Genomic DNA, 19,176 nt, shown 5'->3' with positions numbered 1-19,176 from the left:
AAACGTAGGTTATATTCATAGTTTTGTAGATTATCATCATGCTTGCTATTCACACAGTTTCTACCTACTTTTTATTGGAATTTCTAACCATGTGTGTTGAGAAACAAAAAACTATGGCAGCTATGTTGTTTGATCAACAAGAATAAAAAACACAAACTTAATACTAGATACCCTAATGATAAAGCCTGGCTGATATTGATTAAGCTGTTTAGAGAAAAGATTTTGGAAAAGTAGATGCTGACTCAAAAATCATCCTCTAAGTAAATAACTCCTTAATGGGTCAGCCAGTTGTTCAGATTGTGTTAGCATGTATTTCTAGTCATTTTTTTGTCTTAACAGTTTCTTTCTTCTTCATTTGATCTCTGAAAGAGAGTTTTCTAATCTCAACTTCATTACACATCCTCTTTATCTTTTATATATACCTATCAGATATAATTTTTGCGATAAAAGCCAAAACTTGAAAATTTGCCAAAATATACAATCGAAAGGCAATAACTGCTGGAGTACGATCGGATTATTTCGGTAAGAATATACATCTGATACATTCTGATCATATTTGCCTAATTCAATACAAATCTGACAGAAGGAACACCATTTGATGTACATAAGCTATTAATAATGTCATTTCATTTTGACCTATATTGCATTCCCCATAATTTTATATAAGCTGTTCATTATACAACTATTCACAACAACAAGTTTATTCATGTGGGTTTAATACAGTATCTTATCATTATAAAATCACAAAAGTCATTCTCCTTTCAAGGTTGTTTCTAATTCTCCTGATTCTTTTAATTCCTGCAAATAAATAAAATATTTTATTATAACAATATTATTCTGCAGTAAATACAATCTCTTTCAATCTCTTTGGAGGATGAATTTATCTACGTTAAATCCTATTCTGTTGTTGAACTGTTATTATAGTAGATTATACTAGGTATATAGATAAGACACATAGTTTACACTTGTATTTTTGGGGGCTCTTTATTGCTTCCTGTTCGGTGTGAGCCAATGCTCTGTGTTGAAGGCTGTACTTTGACCTACAATGGTTTACTTCTATAAATTGTTACTTTGATGGAGAGTTGTCTCATTTGCATTCACACCACATCTTCCTATATTTATGTTTAATAAGGTAGTTTATTCGGTATATATAAGAACCCTACAAAACAGACCAAAAATCATCTTTTATTTCGTATATGGATATTCCAAATTTAATAAAAATCTTGCATAAGGATGATTTCTATCAGAAGCAGCTGACAGATGAATACGTTGTCCTGTTGAGAGATGTCATTTTACCATGAAACAAGTTTGTTTGACTGTTCAAACAAAATAAAACTTTTCTTTGGTTTTTTAGAAATATTTTATTAGATCAGATAACTCAATGTGGCAATCCTAAATTCCAATCTAATTTTATACACATCTCTATACATGCTATATTTTGTTTTTATATAAAATCAACATACTTTAATAATATCTAATCCACCAATCAGCTCTCCTTTTACATAGATTTGTGGATATGTTGGCCAGTTAGATAATTTCTTCAGACCTTGACGAACATCTTCATCAGATAAAATATCAAACGTATCATATGGCACTCTACAAAAATAGATACACAGCTTTATTCACTCTAAAAAAATATTGTTCATAAGTCAGGCTACAAAATAAAAATAATATCACACTAATGTTTGAATATCTATTGATCAGGACATTCTTAATCAATTAAAAGGGGTTGGGTATGTTTAAAAAAACTATAACCAAAATGCTTCAAATTCTGAAATGGTTATTGTTCTACATAAACTTCTTATCTATACATATATGTTCAGGCTTAAATTAAAATATTGTTAGTTTGCAGTTTACCGACCGACCCTTGAAAATCCTCCCGACTGTGAAAATTTTATTGCTTTAAATTTGAAGAAATTTCTTTTAATACTTCTATTGACGCGATCCGGAACTTTGGGTCCTTTCCGGAAATGATTTAAAGTCTGGGTCAATTATGCATTTCAAGTTTGGTTTTTCTTAGCTTCCCGTCAAGCGTTCATGTGACCATTTAATGATAAAGCACATGGAAATTGTTTACAGGTATCCATGAAGTCACGGAGGAGTACTTTACGCTGTCGTCTCGTGTCAATTTTAAGAAAAAGTTTATTAGTAAACTGTTTATACAGATTCAGGCACATGTAATGATGTGTGATGACATCATTGACGATGATGCAGCGGATATTCATAACTGACACGATAACCATTCTGTCTCAAACAAATCGGGTACAGAATCTGTGGAGCCTGACTTTATGGAACCAATTTCAGTGGTTAAATAATTCGACAGCAGCTTGAAGTATGGCATATTTTCTACAAATCGTTGTGAAGACGACAAAGATGAAACCACTCCTCTGTGACTTAGATCTTCATGGATATCTGTAAACACGCCTGTACGGAGGAAGGGCTCATTTGAAATGTTAATGGATATAGATCATGCCAAATCAATAAGAAGCAACCCTAACTACACAAAGATATAGAGAAAATGAATGGTTAGCTTGAAAAATAAATATACTCTCTCTATATTAAATATATCTTCGATTGCAATGAGTATGCTCCTTTAGGATAAGGGGGGCTGCCCCACTCATTGCAATTATTCTCTTTCTTACAATATTAAATATACCCAAACTGTGTGGCCTGTGTAAATTCAATTAAAACATGTCCTTAGGAGCTATGCTGCCAATTTTTTTTATGCATTAAAAACATTTCAGTACCGACCATTTACTTTTAATGGGGTGCTATGGATTTCACCCCAAACTTTAAATTTCTTTGGTTTTCATTAAAGCCTGGCAAAAATATAACCTTATCACATATAATTAAATATTGTTAGAAATATGAAAACAATCGAATGTCTTAATACTTTTTTTTTCAAGTTGCCTTTTTTTCAATTGAGGAAGATTCAATGGTTATTTTTTTTTTATTAAAAATACACTCTTTAATACATTGTCTTATAAATCTTTATATCTACATTTTTCTGATGAAAATACTCTACTCATGAAAACATTCTAGTCAAGAAGCATACATGTCTGAATATATTTCTTTAAAACAGTTCTAGTCATAATGACATTCCTTGTTTATAAGTGTTCCAAAATTTAATAATTATACCATATTTTATGTCATAAATTGGATAATGACACTATCTTAAAGTTTCAGTTTTGGTTAAAAAGTTTTTTATCTGAAAATGCCTGTTCATTTGATGTTGGTTTTCAGCATGTCCAGTGTTTGTTGTTTTAAAATGTTTTTTTTTCTTCACAAGAAACTTGGTTTAGTGTAACTGCTTGTTTAAACTGTATTTTGGCTGATAAAATAAGTGAAACTGCGAGCTACTGCTCACTGATGATACCCCCGCCGCAAGTGGATAATATTAATAGTGTAAAAATATGCAAGTGTTCGGTAAACAGGAAGTTGTCGAGTGATGAATCTGAAAACGCATCACACGGTGTAGCTGACTTATATAAATCCTGAAACCAAATTTCAGAAATCCTTGTATTGTAGTTCCTGAGAAAAATGTGACGAAAATTTTCAACTTGGCTATCATGTGTAAAATCAGACAAGTGTTCGGTAAACAGGAAGTTGTCAAGTGATGAATCTGAAAACGCATCACACGGTATGGCTGACATATATAAATGTTGATACCAAATTACAGAAAGGGTGGATGTGTAGTTCCTGAGAAAAATGTGACGAAAGTTTCATGGGACGGACTGACTGACGGACAGACTGATGGACAGACGGACGGACTGATGGACGGACTGACGGACGGACTGACTGACAGACAGAGGTAAAACAGTATACCCCCCTTTTTTAAAGCGGGGGTATAATAAAATATTTTTCCTTCCTACCGACCCTTCAGTCTGAAGGTACAGTCGGAAAACTGCAAACAAATATATTTTTAAGGTTGGCCTCAACAATAGTTATCCATACAGATATGTTTTCCTTAATATTTTATTTCCCGTTTTTCAAATTAATATTTTATATTGTTGATATAACTGTATTATTCAACAGAGACGGTCTTTTCTCACTTAATTTCTTAAAAACTTTAAACTGAGTAGTTCTGTCATACCATTTAACTGTAAAATCTGTTTTAGATATAAATTCTTCAATGTATCTCAAAGACATGTTGTCATTTGCCTTCATCTCAATTTTATATGAGAACAGAGTTGTACAACTCTGTGTTTAGATGGGGTCATAGTATTGTATATCCATTATTATATGAGGTTATGGTTATGCAATGTGTGCTGAGGTAAGGTCATATTTGTTTAATTGATTTCTAACAATAACATAGTCCTGTAAACTTTTGTTTACATTCACAGGCATTTACACGTTTCTTCTCTTTTGAATGTCATGTAGGTTAGGGAAGAAGACAAACCAAACAATATTATTGCTTGGAAAGTATGCAAGCTGTGTTAATTAAAGATCAGCTCCAATTGATACCAGTGGGCATTCAGATTGAAACTGTCATATAAAAACTAAACCATAACAATATCATCTAACTCAAAGTTAAATTATTTTTTTATCTTTTCTATTATCATACCCAATTTCAGATAGTATTCCAATTGTCTGTTTACTAAAACCACATCTAGGAGTCTCAGGATCTCCTTTCATAAATAACATCACATTAGACCTTTTTATAAGTTTCTTAAGCCTGCAAAAAGAAAAAAAAAAACACTGAAAACCTGAAACTAATAAAAAGAGTGAATCCCAACTAAGGATAATTACAAGAGAATTTACTCTTTTTCCAAATCAAATTTTGAATTTAATTATCTAAATATTTCTCATATTAAATATTTATAGTTAATTCTTATTTACAATAAGTTTACAAATGTGAAATTTCTAATAATGTCTAACCTGTTTCTGAACAAAAGAAAAAAGCATCCCCAAATCCAAGTCCATGTTTATATATATTTATACATGCCTAAGGACATGATGGATGCATGATATGACATTTGACATGGGCATACTAATAGGAAAATTGAACTCAAACTATTTAAAGGGAAGACTGAGTCCTAAAATCATGTATGTTCACAAAATTATACCCATAATGTAAGTTTCAATAATAAAGATTTTAAATTGTGTTCACTTTATTTTAACATCAATATAAATATGTCCAATAAACTGTTTTTGAAAATACATTAACATAATCATCCTTAAAATAAAATTATTATTAATACTATATGTGTAATGATGTCCAACAAGGAAAACAAGCGATGTAGGGGATGTAGGAGTAGTATATTAGAGTAAGAGGTATATAAATAGGGGATCACTTGAATTTTAATTGATTCTACATCATTCAGCCATTACAGGCATGATGAAATGTACAAGTTGTGTAATTCAGTATGTACATGCATGAATAATTTGTTTAAATTCTATGAGAAAGAAATCAAAATATCTTCAAAATTCTGAAATCAAATTCACAAGGGAGCATTTCAATTGAATTACAAACTATTACCAGCATTACTCACTAAATTATAAATGATTATATACCTATATGGAGTAATTTTCTTTCAGAACCATAGGTCATTCTTTCTCAGAATCAACCCAGACAATATCATGTTTCAATGAAATATGCTCTAAGGCATAAAATAATGACCTGTGGCAGGTCATTATTTTCCTTGATAAAAATGCAATCTATAATTTACTTTAAAATTATATTCGTCTGATAGTTTTTTGTTGCCGATTTGGGAATTTATCTTTAAAAGTTCAATCAATGATAGGTGTAAAAGAAATTTCATTTTAATCTTAGAAACAAATATAACGTGAAGTTATGTTGATTTATCGCTAGAATACAGAAAATTAGCATATACATGTATGTGAGATGAATTTTAATGTAGACTTTCATAAAATAAAGCCAGATTTAACATATTAGTGTGCAAGATTTTGAAAATCCTATTGAGTCACACTGAATAGGTTGATTGATTGTTGGATGATTGCTTAACATCCAGTGGCAAACATTTCATGCATGGTCAGGACATTACACACTGAATACTGTGACCTACATGTATTTATATTCGTCTTCGTGTCAGTTCTTAACTTTTTTAATTTATGTACACCTTTTACTCTATCAAATGATCAACTAATAAGATATTCTTATATTATATTGAATAACATTCACGTAACTCAATATAGGGTCGGGTGGGGAGGGTATAAAGCATAAAGCATAACAGATTTATTTAAAGTCGGTTATACATATAACAATACAACATCAGCTCTGTAGAGCTTTTATCTGACATTATATTTCTCAACGTATAATTATATCCTTATTATATGTTAAAAGAATGTATTGCGGTTCAAAAGACAATCTTTCTGAATATTTCATTCGATTCAATTAAAATTGTTGAAAAAATAACCACTTTTCCACGATAGAAATGTCATAACAAAAACAAAAAACAAACCCACTCCCTCTTTTCCATAAACTAAGTTGGTACAATAATTTACTTACAATGTGTCTTGTATTTGTCAAACACTGTTATGGGATGGTAACAATTTATTTGTGTGTTTCTTCATGCAGTTGCAGTAATATTTTTAGGATAATAAATTTTAAAAGGTTTATATCTAGATTAATAAGTGTTTTATTTCACATTCTAAATGAGCCATAGGGCGTATTAAAATCTGACAGCATAAGAAAGGAATATCCCATTTTAGTGCGGTCGGTAAAATAGGAAACTAAATTTTGCAAATCTTTATAAAAAATAATATGTTTTTGACGATATATAAGTCAGATAATGCATATTTTAAGGTTTTTCTTGTCATAGAACACACCTCGGGGAGTCATGATTGCCAAAAGAAAGACCTCCCTACGGTCGGTCTATCATTTGATCAATCCTGACACCCCTCAGTGTGTTCTACAACAAGAAAACCTTAAAATATGCATTATCTATAACAGAAACTGACCAAATTTCTTTTAATAATATGAATCAATTACTATAAAATTAGGGTCAAATGAGGTGCCTCTTGTCTGATGACCATATAAACTGCATATAAACCTAACAGAAACAATTGACATAGGCTATGTTTCTCACAATTTTATAACTTATTTAATCAAATACTCCCTCTGAATTCTCCAGATTTATCAAAATATACTTATAATACTCCTTCACCTGAATAACTCTTACTAAATTAAGTTATATTTGTTATTTAAAGTTATTATTTTTAGCTTGTTATTGATTGTTTTATGGACATCTTTATACATAAGCGCCTCATTATGAAAGAGAAAACAGTTCTTGACATTTATAACTCCTATTAAGGTGTTAGCATTATTATTGGTTTATATGAATTGTTTGTAGGGGCAATTCAGATTTAAATTTATAGACCATGTTATAGTCCCACTGGGACTTTCAAGTGAAGAACAGAAATTATTTCTAAAGAGTTGGGCATTGGTGGTTGATGTTTGTTATATTGTCCATTTTTTGTGATTCCTCTTAAGCTTTGGTATACAGTATAAACTATCTATATTATAAACAATAAAAATTGAGTCTATAACTGTACCTGTCTTCTAACTTTTCTTGTTGAGGAAGTTGTGATTCTAATTCTCCAGTCTCGACCAATTCTTTAACGATATCCAACCCTCCAAGTAACTCTCCATTAGCATATAATTGAGGATATGTAGGCCAATTAGAAAACTTTTTCAAACCTGCATTTTTAGAACAAGATTTTATCATAAAAATCAAAATCCATGTCTTTGACCTCTGATCTTTTTTTTTTTAGTTCATGCATACACAAGAATCAATCTGACTAAAATACAGATTCTGACATAACAGAAAGTAGAACATAGTGTTGTCAGATCAGTGTAAGCTTAGTATCTGCATTTGAATCAGATTGAAGTAGCATAGTTCAGTCTGTAATACTTGCTGTCACTTGCTTAATTTTGTCACTTTATAGAATTGTTTTTGGGGTGGTTTTTTTTTGGTACTTTTTAACTTTTTATAATCTGAATTTGTTTTAAGACATGACTGGATGCTTTTCGAAAATACATGCATTTACCTGCCTTCAATATATTTTTATGTTACAGACAAAATCAACTTTTGATACTAGTTTCATCGTAAAAAACAACTGTAATATTGATTACCAAATAGGTAACACCTACCATACATATTCATCATATTTAATGTAGTTTATTAAGGATGCAAACATAAGTTAATGGACATATATCTCTTTAAAATTACAGATCTATTTATGTCAACCATTTTCATAAATATATTCTTAGCTTCACAGATTAATTCAATACCCTTTAAAATAATGCTGAATCTAACTACGAACATGCAGAAACAGGCTAAAAAAACGTTTTTCTCCCTAAATTCAGGCCCGTCCTAAAATCATGAAATTTTTTATTCAAACAGTTTTTGGTGGGGCTCATGTTGCTTATCCTTAGTTTTTCTTGGAGTGTTTAGTGTGCTGTTTGTCATATTTGTTTTGTGTTTTGCAATGGCTTTGTCAATTTATCTTGGGCTTATGATTTTATGCATCTCTTTCATATCTTTTCCTTCTCTTTTAAAGCTTTTTTTTTACTTATCCCCACTGACTGATGGAATGTTAGATGTTTGTATTGACCAATAACATACCTTGTCTGACTTCCTCATCTTGTAATATATCAAACGTACTGTACTTGATACCTCGGTCATTCAAAATCTGTGTTATAGTACGACTAAAACCTGAAATAATATAGGTCATTCCAAATCTGTGTTATAGATATATAGTACGACTAAAACCTGTATCAATATGGTATTTTCATCTTTTAGAAGATATTTTTTTACTCGGCTAATCTAATCAATGAGTATGGATTTCTCTCAGGAGAAATTTAAAGGTCACAGCTGTGAATAAACTACACAGTGAACAAAAGCTAATGTATTTATTCAATGGAACATTAGAACTGACAAAAGTTTAAATAGATTAAACAATAGGAGAGGAGTCTGTGGAAAAGTTTCATTATAGGTTCGCAATAAAAGGTAAGAAATTAACAGTAATGGGGAGATTTTGTTAAGTTGTAAGGATGAACCAGAATTCTTTTTGAAGTGACTTACCACATTTTGGCTCATCAGGCGATCCTTTCATAAACAACAGAACAGGAGCAGAGTTCAGTAAATTCTTTAGCCTGGTGTCAAGATCCTAAAATCAATACAAAATTGGTTTTTAAATTAACAAATTCATAATTACAGTTCAATACGCCTGCTTAGAAATGATAACTACAGTATAGTCACATTCATAAAATACATGTATAAATACTGCTAACCAATTATTTTTATCTGAGTCATATGAAGAATTTGAAATAAATTTTATATTGGTGTATTACTGCAGTACCCAATTCTTATATGTTTGAAAATGTCACTCAGAAATCTGTAAAAAAAAACAGGAACGATATATTCCTAGATGAATATTGTTTGTAATCATGGTAACTTTGTAATTCAAGCAATTCCAAATGTTCACAAAAATGATTATAAATTAAAAGAAGAAAATAAGAATAAAGAAAAAATTAAGATGAGATAGCATGAAAAGTTCATCTGGATTTTTAAAGTTCTATTTGCTTTTAAGTTCAGAATTACTTTATAGCAATACAGGGATTCTATATAAAATATATATATCATGTATATTGACATGAAAGGTAAAATTACAAGTTTAGAAATGGTTACTAATTTTCAAAATCTTTACAACTGTTGACCTTATCTGTTGCATGCTAGTCGCCAAGTGAATAAACAAAGAACTTTTGATTCTTGTACGTTGTATAAGTAATTGTTGACAGATATAACAAATAATATAGTATTGTGTGATTAATGAACTGTCTGCAATTCCTTCATGTATCATATACATTTAGTTATTGCTATATACTGTAAGGTGAAATGAGTTGCACTTCTATTACCTGTTTTGGAGGTGCTGCTGTTTGCTGAGTAATGACACCAGCTGTTGGTGATGACAATAATCTGACTTTCTTTGTCAATTCTGCAGCATTAGCACCATCTATCCTGTCTACCACCTGCTTCTTCTGTAAACAAATAAAGTGAACATTTATTTACAAATTTTGTCCATAGTGTAAAAATCCATCCATTCTTTTTAAAACATATAAAAGATGAGTGGTTAGAGGCTTATAGACATGATAGATGTAATTTACAATGGACTAACAAAACATCATTAACTTGTAACAATGTACTTTTAAACTACAAAATGAAACATCCATTTTCAAAATATTAAATATTAGGTGTTTGTATTCCAGCCAAACACTTTGTTCAGTTTGAAAATGTAGCAATCTAGAGTACATTAGTACATAAATATTTTTCTTAATCATTTTTGTCAATGGAGACGAGTTAAAGAATCTATCTATATATACATGTAAAAACCTACCTTAAGGAAAATAAATGTTGGCACTGCTGCTATCTGATATTTCTCTGACAATTCTGGAATATCCTCTGCTTCAACCTGATAAAATCAAAGTAGGATATCACAAACAAACATCTTACATGTTTTGTTTACTGATAATTGTGGTCACTAATTCATAAATCAGCATGATTAAACCATCAGTACGATTTATGTTAATAGTAAAAAGAATAATCAAAAAGTTTTATCCTTTCACAGCATACATTGTACATGGCATATGAGTTCAATTTGTGATTTGTACAGTCCATGTCACTTAAGGGGGTACCCAACACTATACTCCAAAAAAATCCTGTCGTTTAATTTTTCTTAATTTTTTTTCATTGATAAACTAGGCCAATCTTAACATCTTGTAAAAATTTTAAAAGATTTGAACCATAGGTTTAAAAGATTTGGCAACTCCAATATGGCATATTTTACATACTAGTATCGGCCAAAATTGGAAGTTTCTGAAATATGGGTATAGGGTTGAATTTGTTAAAAAATTAAAAATTTAATCCTAAATTGACAATAGCATAGCTAATAATGATAGCTGAGGTGAATCTTAGTTCACTGATACCCCTTTCTTGTAAGTTTTTTATTCCGGATTTAAAATTTTGCCCAAACTTTAATAGGGGGTATCAGAATCAGCCCCAAAAAGTGAATACTGTGCTTCAAGTATTTGAAGAAGAATTTTTTTTTGAAAAAAAATGTGTCGTTTAATTTTTTCATAAAACTAAGCATTTGAAGTGTTATACTAGTCGGTTGTTCTTGCAAATTTGTTTTAAAATTTAACCGTTAGATTTTTTGGTATTTATGTTTAAATGACGCCCCACCCTCAAATTGGTTCATTAAATAAGAGCAAAATCTATTCAAAAAGTACATAATGGCCATATTTTTGTTCGTCTTTTGAACTAGGCCTTAGCTATTTGGCATGTGGATGTATCATCACAGGGTTAAGTGTCTTAAATCATGATGACCTTTGTGTGACCTTCAAATGTGACCTCAAGGTCAACTTTATGTTTTTTTTCCGTGAAAACACAACCATGTAGGCCATAACTTCTTTGCCTTTTGACCTAGGCCTTATATCTTTGGCATGTGGATGTATCATCATAAGGTGGTGTGCCTTCTTAAAATTTCGACCTTCATGTGACCTTGAACTTTGACCTTAAGGACGATAATCGTGGATTTTGGTAAGAAACACTTGTACGGGCCCCGACTTTTATGTAGTTATGAATTCATATTTATTTTAAAAAATCATATTACACAAGCTTTAATCTACCATACAACAATATAGACACATTTATGAAATGTCAACCCATTCAATGCACACGGAATACATAATGGACATTTAGTCACATAAAATTGTTTGAAAATGGAATCGTTTCTATTGAAGCACAGTGTACGTACTTAACTACTCAACAGACAGCAAAGTGAAAACTTCCTAGGAATCAAACAGTAGGAGGAGTTATGCCAAATAACTATATACCAATAATGGGACGGACGGAAGGACAGACGGACAAGGGTAAAACAATATACCCATCCCCGACTTTCAGTTGCAGGTTTAAAATGGATGTCACTTATTTTTGATTTGAGATATGAGCTGTTGAAAATTAAAAGCATGACACGCCAAAAATACACATGATACATAGGGAAAAGCTTTAAAGTTGGCAGATGCTTTACATGATCCAGATTTTCAATTTATTGGTCTTTTGGCCAGATTAAAAAATATACAATTCAAAACTTAACAACAAAACCATTGGTGCAAAAGAACCACGGCTCATTGGAGATGAAATAGAGCTGACTGTGTAAAATCCTTATACTGTTATGAAAATTAGATACAACTGGTTTTTAGTTAAAAGCACGGCAGTTACAAGTTTCACATTATTTTTGGGGCCCCTTATTATTATAGAGAATGATTACTCTATTCAGTAATAATCTTGAATTGAGACTTGAGAAGAAACATTTTCACTTGTCACTTGCAATTACACCACACTTCCTTTTTTATATTTATTCCAAAATTGCATTTGACAAAAAGAAATCGGAAAGATATACAAGTTAACATGACAAAAGCACAACAAAAGACAATAACAAATTTTGCTATCCCTTCGAAATTTAAATTTGATAAAGCGAAAATGACATGTTCTATTTATATCATACTTGTGTAGTTTCAGTTTCAACTATGATTCTAAATATAGACTTTACTTTCCCTAAAATTGCGAACGGAATAGAAGACACCCGTTAATTTTCTACGACTGTCAGGATAAAGGTTGGAAAAAGATACTAAAAAGATATTTTTTTTTTATTCAGATGAATTAAAAATTTCAAAGCAAAAATATGTGTAGTGTTTTTTTTTTTTTGGACTGAATCGGACGTTTTTTTCTTCTTTTTGCCTTGTTCCGTGACATGTATATGATGCGCTGGTGGTTGATTATCCCTATGGGTATCTTCTTACTTTATACATGAATATAAATCATGCAATAAAATATTCCATTGCACTTCAAAAAATATGACAGCAATTATAAAATTATAAATTATTCGTACTCTTTTTTACATTACTACATGTATTACTAAGGCCATAGTGTATTTCATTAAAAACTACATGTTTCGTTTAAAAAAAAAGTATTGTGGAGTCAATTTAGTTTTGATTTAATCAATTTGATAAGAAGATCTACGAACATAAGCATTGTGCAATTGTCCAGGGATTCTTATTTATTTGGTTAAAATTTTATAGTCGGAGGGAGCTACCATTTGAGAGGGGGTAGGAAGGGTCCTGATCCCTAAATCCCGGCTTAAAAACACAAAATATCGAGGTCCCGAATTTAAATAAATTTAAATCCCGAAATTCGAAAAAAGAATTTCCGGATCTCGAAAGGGTCAATTCCTAAATCGCAACCTTAAAAACACTCGATCCCGGAGTCCCGATAAAGGTCCTATCCACCCGGCCTCATTTGAGGAGGGGGGCTTGGATTAAATTTGAAAAAAGGCAAGACAGGCATTTGAACAAACAAAGACAGGATCAGTAATTTGGCATAACAAGCAGGATGACAATTTATGAAAACAATTTCAGTAAACTAATGAAAATTGCAGGTCCGTAAAGAATGAAAAATAAAAAATGCAGGACAGTAATGATGATTACAACTATTAAAAAAATGCAGGACAAAATTTTAAATCCTAGCCCTCCCCCCCCCCCCCTAAATCAAATGGTAGCATCCTTAGACTTTTGACTTTTTGTACTTTATTTCATTTTATTTAAGACCTAGGCATTGCCAAGTAAAAACGAAAACAGTTATGGTCCTTTCTCTTTCTGTTTCCCTCCTTTTCTAATAACGTCCTGGTTTTCTTTCGGTAAATTTATTTCACTTTGAAATTTCCCTATTATGTCTCATTGAAGATTCGTTTATGGAAAATGAGTAACTTTAAATGTATTAAAAGATTAAATGAATAACAAAGGGTGTACAGTTGGTCTTAGCAATAATGTAAACATTCTGATCATGATCTTTTAAAAGCTTGCATATTGCACATAATTTTAAAATGTAGCAATGAATAAGACTATGAGTAAGAGTTATCTTTTCTTAGGTGTTCTGTACCCCCTTAAAATATACATGATATACTAGCTGTTGTTTAATATATAAATATATAGAGCAAAATCATTGCCTAAAATAATTGATTGTCATCAGGGACTACAAAATATACTCAAATATTTGAAGGCAATGATTATACTCTACATGTGTACATATGATTAATATTTCCAAGCATGTAAAAGTCTAATAGTCAAGATTCTGCATAGGTTTGCAATTTTTAAGAATGTCATAGTTGTTTGACTGATCATATTCATATTGATTGTTTAGTACATATATTCAACATTTACCAGTATACAATATGTTTGAATTTAGGCCTAAATTGGTAAAAACGAAGAAGATGTGGTGTGATTAACAATGAGACAACCAGACATGCCAGAATTTAAAAGACGTAGAGGCTAGCAACAATGAATATAACCTATTCAATATGAATAGCTATTCTCATTCCTTTTGGTAAATATTGGAAGTAACAAACTACAAATGTAATGGCTCCCACTGAAAACCTTACTTGGCAACAACCAGGAAAAAAAGAAACTATGTTAGCAAAAGTAATTACTTTAAACCATTCGGAACATTCCTATATTGTGTTTGTTTGCATTTCACTTTATCTGTACAATAAAAACTGTTTTAAAAATGTGTTACAAGAGCAATAACTCTAATTAGACAATTCCAACAAAATGAAGACTAAGTTCATGTATATATAGAATCTGGATCTAGATACATGTAATGTTGGCAATTTATAATATTATAACACTTATAACAGGTTACCCCAAAGATAATTGTGGCCAAGTTTGGTTCACATTGGCTCAGTAGTTTTATAGGAAATGTAGGAGAAGTTTTTTGTCAAAGTTAAAAAGACAAACAACAAACGATGGACACCAAGTGATAAGAATAGCTTATAGGGTATTCAACATGTTTGAGGTAAACTTCATATTCACCAAAATTAAAATTGACATCATCTGTATACAGTTTATCTGGCAATACAATTCAAATTAAACATGATAAAATGCATCTATCTCCAAAAACCTTAACTAAGGGAAACAATAGTATACTCATGATACTTGTATGGTGATAGCAGCGGAAAACATTTTTTAGAAGTTAATAAAGTTGTGTACCTTCATGAATACAACATTAACAAATTCTGTTTCTTTGGAAAGTTCCTCTAGAACCTCGTTCATCTGTTTACACTGTGGAGCCCATACAGCTGAGAAATGAACAACAACCAGCTGGCTACAAGTTTAAAAAGAATTCATATCAAGTGTACAGTCTTTTTATAAAATATCATGAATACTACATGTAAAATATAAAATAAGTCCAAAGTAACATTATGGACATGATGGAGAGAATTTCTACAGCTTGTCTGGCAGAACAGCTGTAGGATGTCAGAGTAATCTCAGACTATTTACCAATATGATCCAGTGACCCAAAAGGGTTTTTTCTGAAATTTATAGCAAATCATTAGTAGGGAGGTTGTCAATGCGATTATCGTAAAGTAATGATTCTTGCAAAGGCAAAAATATCAGATTTTACCCAACTTCAGTTTGAGATATTGTAGTTTCCTAAATATCATACATGTGATTCTTCCGGCAGGAGTCAAAATCTCCCGCTTTTCAGACCCTCTTCCGTTCCTCCTGTTAAAATTTGAAATCTTCCGCTTTTTGAAAATTTCAACCTTGTAAAATTTTAATACATATTTTTGTTTACAAAATCGATAGGGACAGAGGAAAAGTCCGAGAAACTCGAAATTGATATGGGAAAAGTCCGAGAAAAACGGAAGTTTCCCGTTGTGTCCATGGTAAAATGAGGTCGTAAAAAAGTTAAAATCAGCCTGAGGTGTTTAGGATTAAAATGTATATACAACAATAAATCAAAGATAATAGGCAAATACCTTGTAGCTAGTTTAAGACACAATAAAATTGAGAATGGAAGCCTGGTTGATTAAAAGTGAAATACTGACAAAGGATTAAATTGACTTATTGTACAAGTTGTATAAACAACGATTTATTTGATGCTGTTGAAAACATGGAACATATACTGAACCTCAATAAAAATAAAATCAACTCAAATATGATATTTATGGCTCATTTTCTATCTAAGCCAATGGAATACCTATACAAGTATAGTTGTCTTGGACTGTTCTAAAATTTTATAAAATTTGACAAAATGCAAACCGTATTTTATCACCAAATACCCCAGCAGCAAATAAAAGAAGACCAAGTATCTAGCCAAATTTAACTCTGCCTAGAGATCTGATTTCAAATGATGCAGATCCAGTACCAAGTGTCAAGACCATGCTTACTACACTTCATGCAAAGCTGACTATGGTTGCCCTAATTACTGGACCAAACTTATGGAGACAGCTACCAACAGCAAGCCTACAACTCTATTAACTTAACACCTTCTGTTACAAGCATGTTCAGTAGTGGTACCAAAGTTGACAATGTAGCTTAATCAGAGATACTTTTTGCCAACTATGTATGATGGCTGATCACTTTATCAATAAAATTGAGAATGGAAATGGGGAATGTGTCAAAGAGACAACAACCCGACCAAATAAAAAACAGCAGCAGAGGGTCACCAACAGGTCTTCAATGTAGCGAGAAATTCCCGCACCCGGAGGAGTCCTTCAGCTGGCCCCTGAACAAATATATACTAGTCCAGTGATAATGAACGCCATACTAATTTCCAAATTGTACACAAGAAACTAAAATTAAAATAATACAAGACTAACAAAGGCCAGAGGCTCCTGACTTGGGACAGGCGCAAAAATGTGGCGGGGTTAAACATGTTTGTGAGATCTCAACCCTCCCCCTATACCTCTAACCAATGTAGAAAAGTAAATATATAACAATACGCACATTAAAATTCAGTTCAAGAGAAGTCCGAGTCTGATGTCAGAAGATGTAACCAAAGAAAATAAACAAAATGACAATAATACATAAATAACAACAGACTACTAGCAGTTAACTGGCATGCTAGCTCCAGACTTCAATTAAACTGACTGAAAGATTATGATTTCATCATATGAACATCAGGCACAATCCTTCCCATTAGGGGTTTAGTATCATACCATCATAACATATATGAGAAGAACATAACCCGTGTCATGCCAACAACTGTTTTTAGAATAAATGTGTTTAGTTCCGATGCAAAGACCTTATCAGTGACTCAATATTAACGCCAAAATATGCAATCTTTAATGACTTGACAACAGTATTGTAATTATATCCCTTCTTAATAAGTCTATTCAAAGGTTTTGTAAATTTCTGAGGTGAATACTGACACCTTTGTGCTTTATAAAGAATATTTCCATAAAAAATTGGATGTGAAATACCTGAACGTATTAGAAGTCTGCATGTTGAACTATATTTACGAATGAGGTCTTTATACCGATGATAAAAATAAGTAAATGTTTTGACTAGTTTGTGATATCAAAAACCCTGGTGTAATAATTTTTCAGTAATACATAAATTTCTTTTGTTAAAATCTAAAACATTGTTACATACACGAGCGAATCGTTCAAGTTGAGATATATAAACACCGTAAGATGGTGACAAGGGAACGTCACCATCTAAAAACGGATAATTAACGATAGGAAATGAAAAATCATCCCTTTTATCATAAATTTTAGTATTCAGCTTTCCATTAGTGATATAGATATCAAGATCGAGAAAAGGGCAGTGGTCATTGTTAGTATTAGCTTTATTTAAAGTAAGTTCAACAGGATAAATTTCATTAATATACATACTGAAGTCGTCATTATTGAGAGCCAAAATATCATCCAAATATCTAAAAAGTATTATTAAATTTGTTTATCAGATGTTGTTTCGATGGGTCTTTGCTTATTTTTGTCATAAATTGTAACTCATAACAATACAAAAACAGGTCTGCAATAAGTGGTGCACAGTTAGTCCCCATTGGAATTCCGATAATCTGACGATATACGGAATCCCCAAAGCGAACAAAAATGTTATCTAGTAAAAGTTCAAGGGCATATATAGTATCAAAGCATGTCCAATTAACATAGTTTTTTTGTTTATTGCTACTAAAAAGACAATTATACATAATGAATAAATATTTGAAAACCCCTTATCTTTTATTTTTATCAAGTAAAAATGGATATGCAGGTGTTTAAAGGTATGGAATTATTGTTCTTTTAACCAAAAAAGGTAGATATGCAGTTTAAACACACACAAAAAAACATTGCGTACGTCGATAAAAAATCTCCAATTATGAGACCAAAACTCCATCTGAAAATTTCCAAATCTCCAGTTGTGGCTTGACAACTCTGTCACCTGGTCACATGTTTGTAAAATAGATGTCCCAAAGGGTAAAAAATCAAAGCATAATAGAGCCTCATTACCATCATGAAGATAGATTGCTTGCAGTTCCTAACCCTTTGATAGATTTGGCCTGACAAATACATGTAGCCCAAAATATGATAATTATCTAAACGGTCATAACTTCTGAACTGCATGAACTGCTTGACCCGATTTCAAAAATTTGGCACCAATAAATTTTTTTTTTGTGCTTTCAGAATAATGTAATTTTTTAAGCACTTACTCTATGGATACTTCATATTTTGGCTGACCCTGACCTCCCTATCAATGTATCAATCATTCAATATTATCCATTGAACAGCAGTGTATTTTAATATTTCTTTCATTATGTAATTCTTAAGTTTGATTAATATACTTCTGAATGTGTCAGATCATAGTTTATAAGTGTACCTGTCTGAATTATCGAGTAATTCATTAAATTCTTTGACTGAAGATGTTTCCCGAACTTTTGCCATTTTCCCCTGTAATAATGCTCTGGTACCCTGATATAATGATACACTGAGTGAGCAGTGTAGAAATATATTTATTACTGGGAACAAGGACAAATAAAGGGAAGTAACAATTTAAATCTAGCAAATTACCAAACGTAACTGTAAAAAAAAAGTCAAGTAAAGAACGCTAAATAAATGACTTCCAGTCCGAATTTTAATATCATATATGACAATTTTGATTAATCTTATCTAATTATATGTCTCTGATTTTATATAAAAAATTTAAATTCATAAGTGTTAAAAAAACAGTAACGCGTTTTTTTTTAACCCCTGCAACATAGGACATTATCTATATCTAATCATGATAAAAAGCATGAGTTTGATCTGGTACTACTATAACTGTGTTATATTTTGATAGATACAAGACATGCATAGATGATGCAATAAATTAAGATG

The 19,176-nt window shown here is 31.3% G+C and overlaps 1 protein-coding gene across 1 annotated transcript; it reads right to left on the bottom strand.

The window, feature by feature from the left end:
• Positions 1-699: 699 nt before the first annotated feature.
• Positions 700-18,820, bottom strand: LOC143073501 (glutaredoxin-3-like). Its single transcript, XM_076249090.1, has 10 exons — positions 18,680-18,820; positions 15,065-15,179; positions 10,360-10,434; positions 9,881-10,003; positions 9,048-9,132; positions 8,589-8,678; positions 7,516-7,660; positions 4,565-4,675; positions 1,464-1,596; positions 700-798 (listed from the first exon to the last, which is right to left on the bottom strand). The coding sequence occupies exons 1-10, from the start codon at positions 18,742-18,744 to the stop codon at positions 751-753; spliced, it is 990 nt and encodes a 329-aa protein (XP_076105205.1). The 5' UTR covers positions 18,745-18,820; the 3' UTR covers positions 700-750.
• Positions 18,821-19,176: the final 356 nt, after the last annotated feature.

Source organism: Mytilus galloprovincialis, chromosome 4 (assembly GCF_965363235.1).
Source record: "Mytilus galloprovincialis chromosome 4, xbMytGall1.hap1.1, whole genome shotgun sequence".
Taxonomy (NCBI): domain Eukaryota; kingdom Metazoa; phylum Mollusca; class Bivalvia; order Mytilida; family Mytilidae; genus Mytilus; species Mytilus galloprovincialis.
This window is presented reverse-complemented; position numbering and strand designations above follow the sequence as displayed.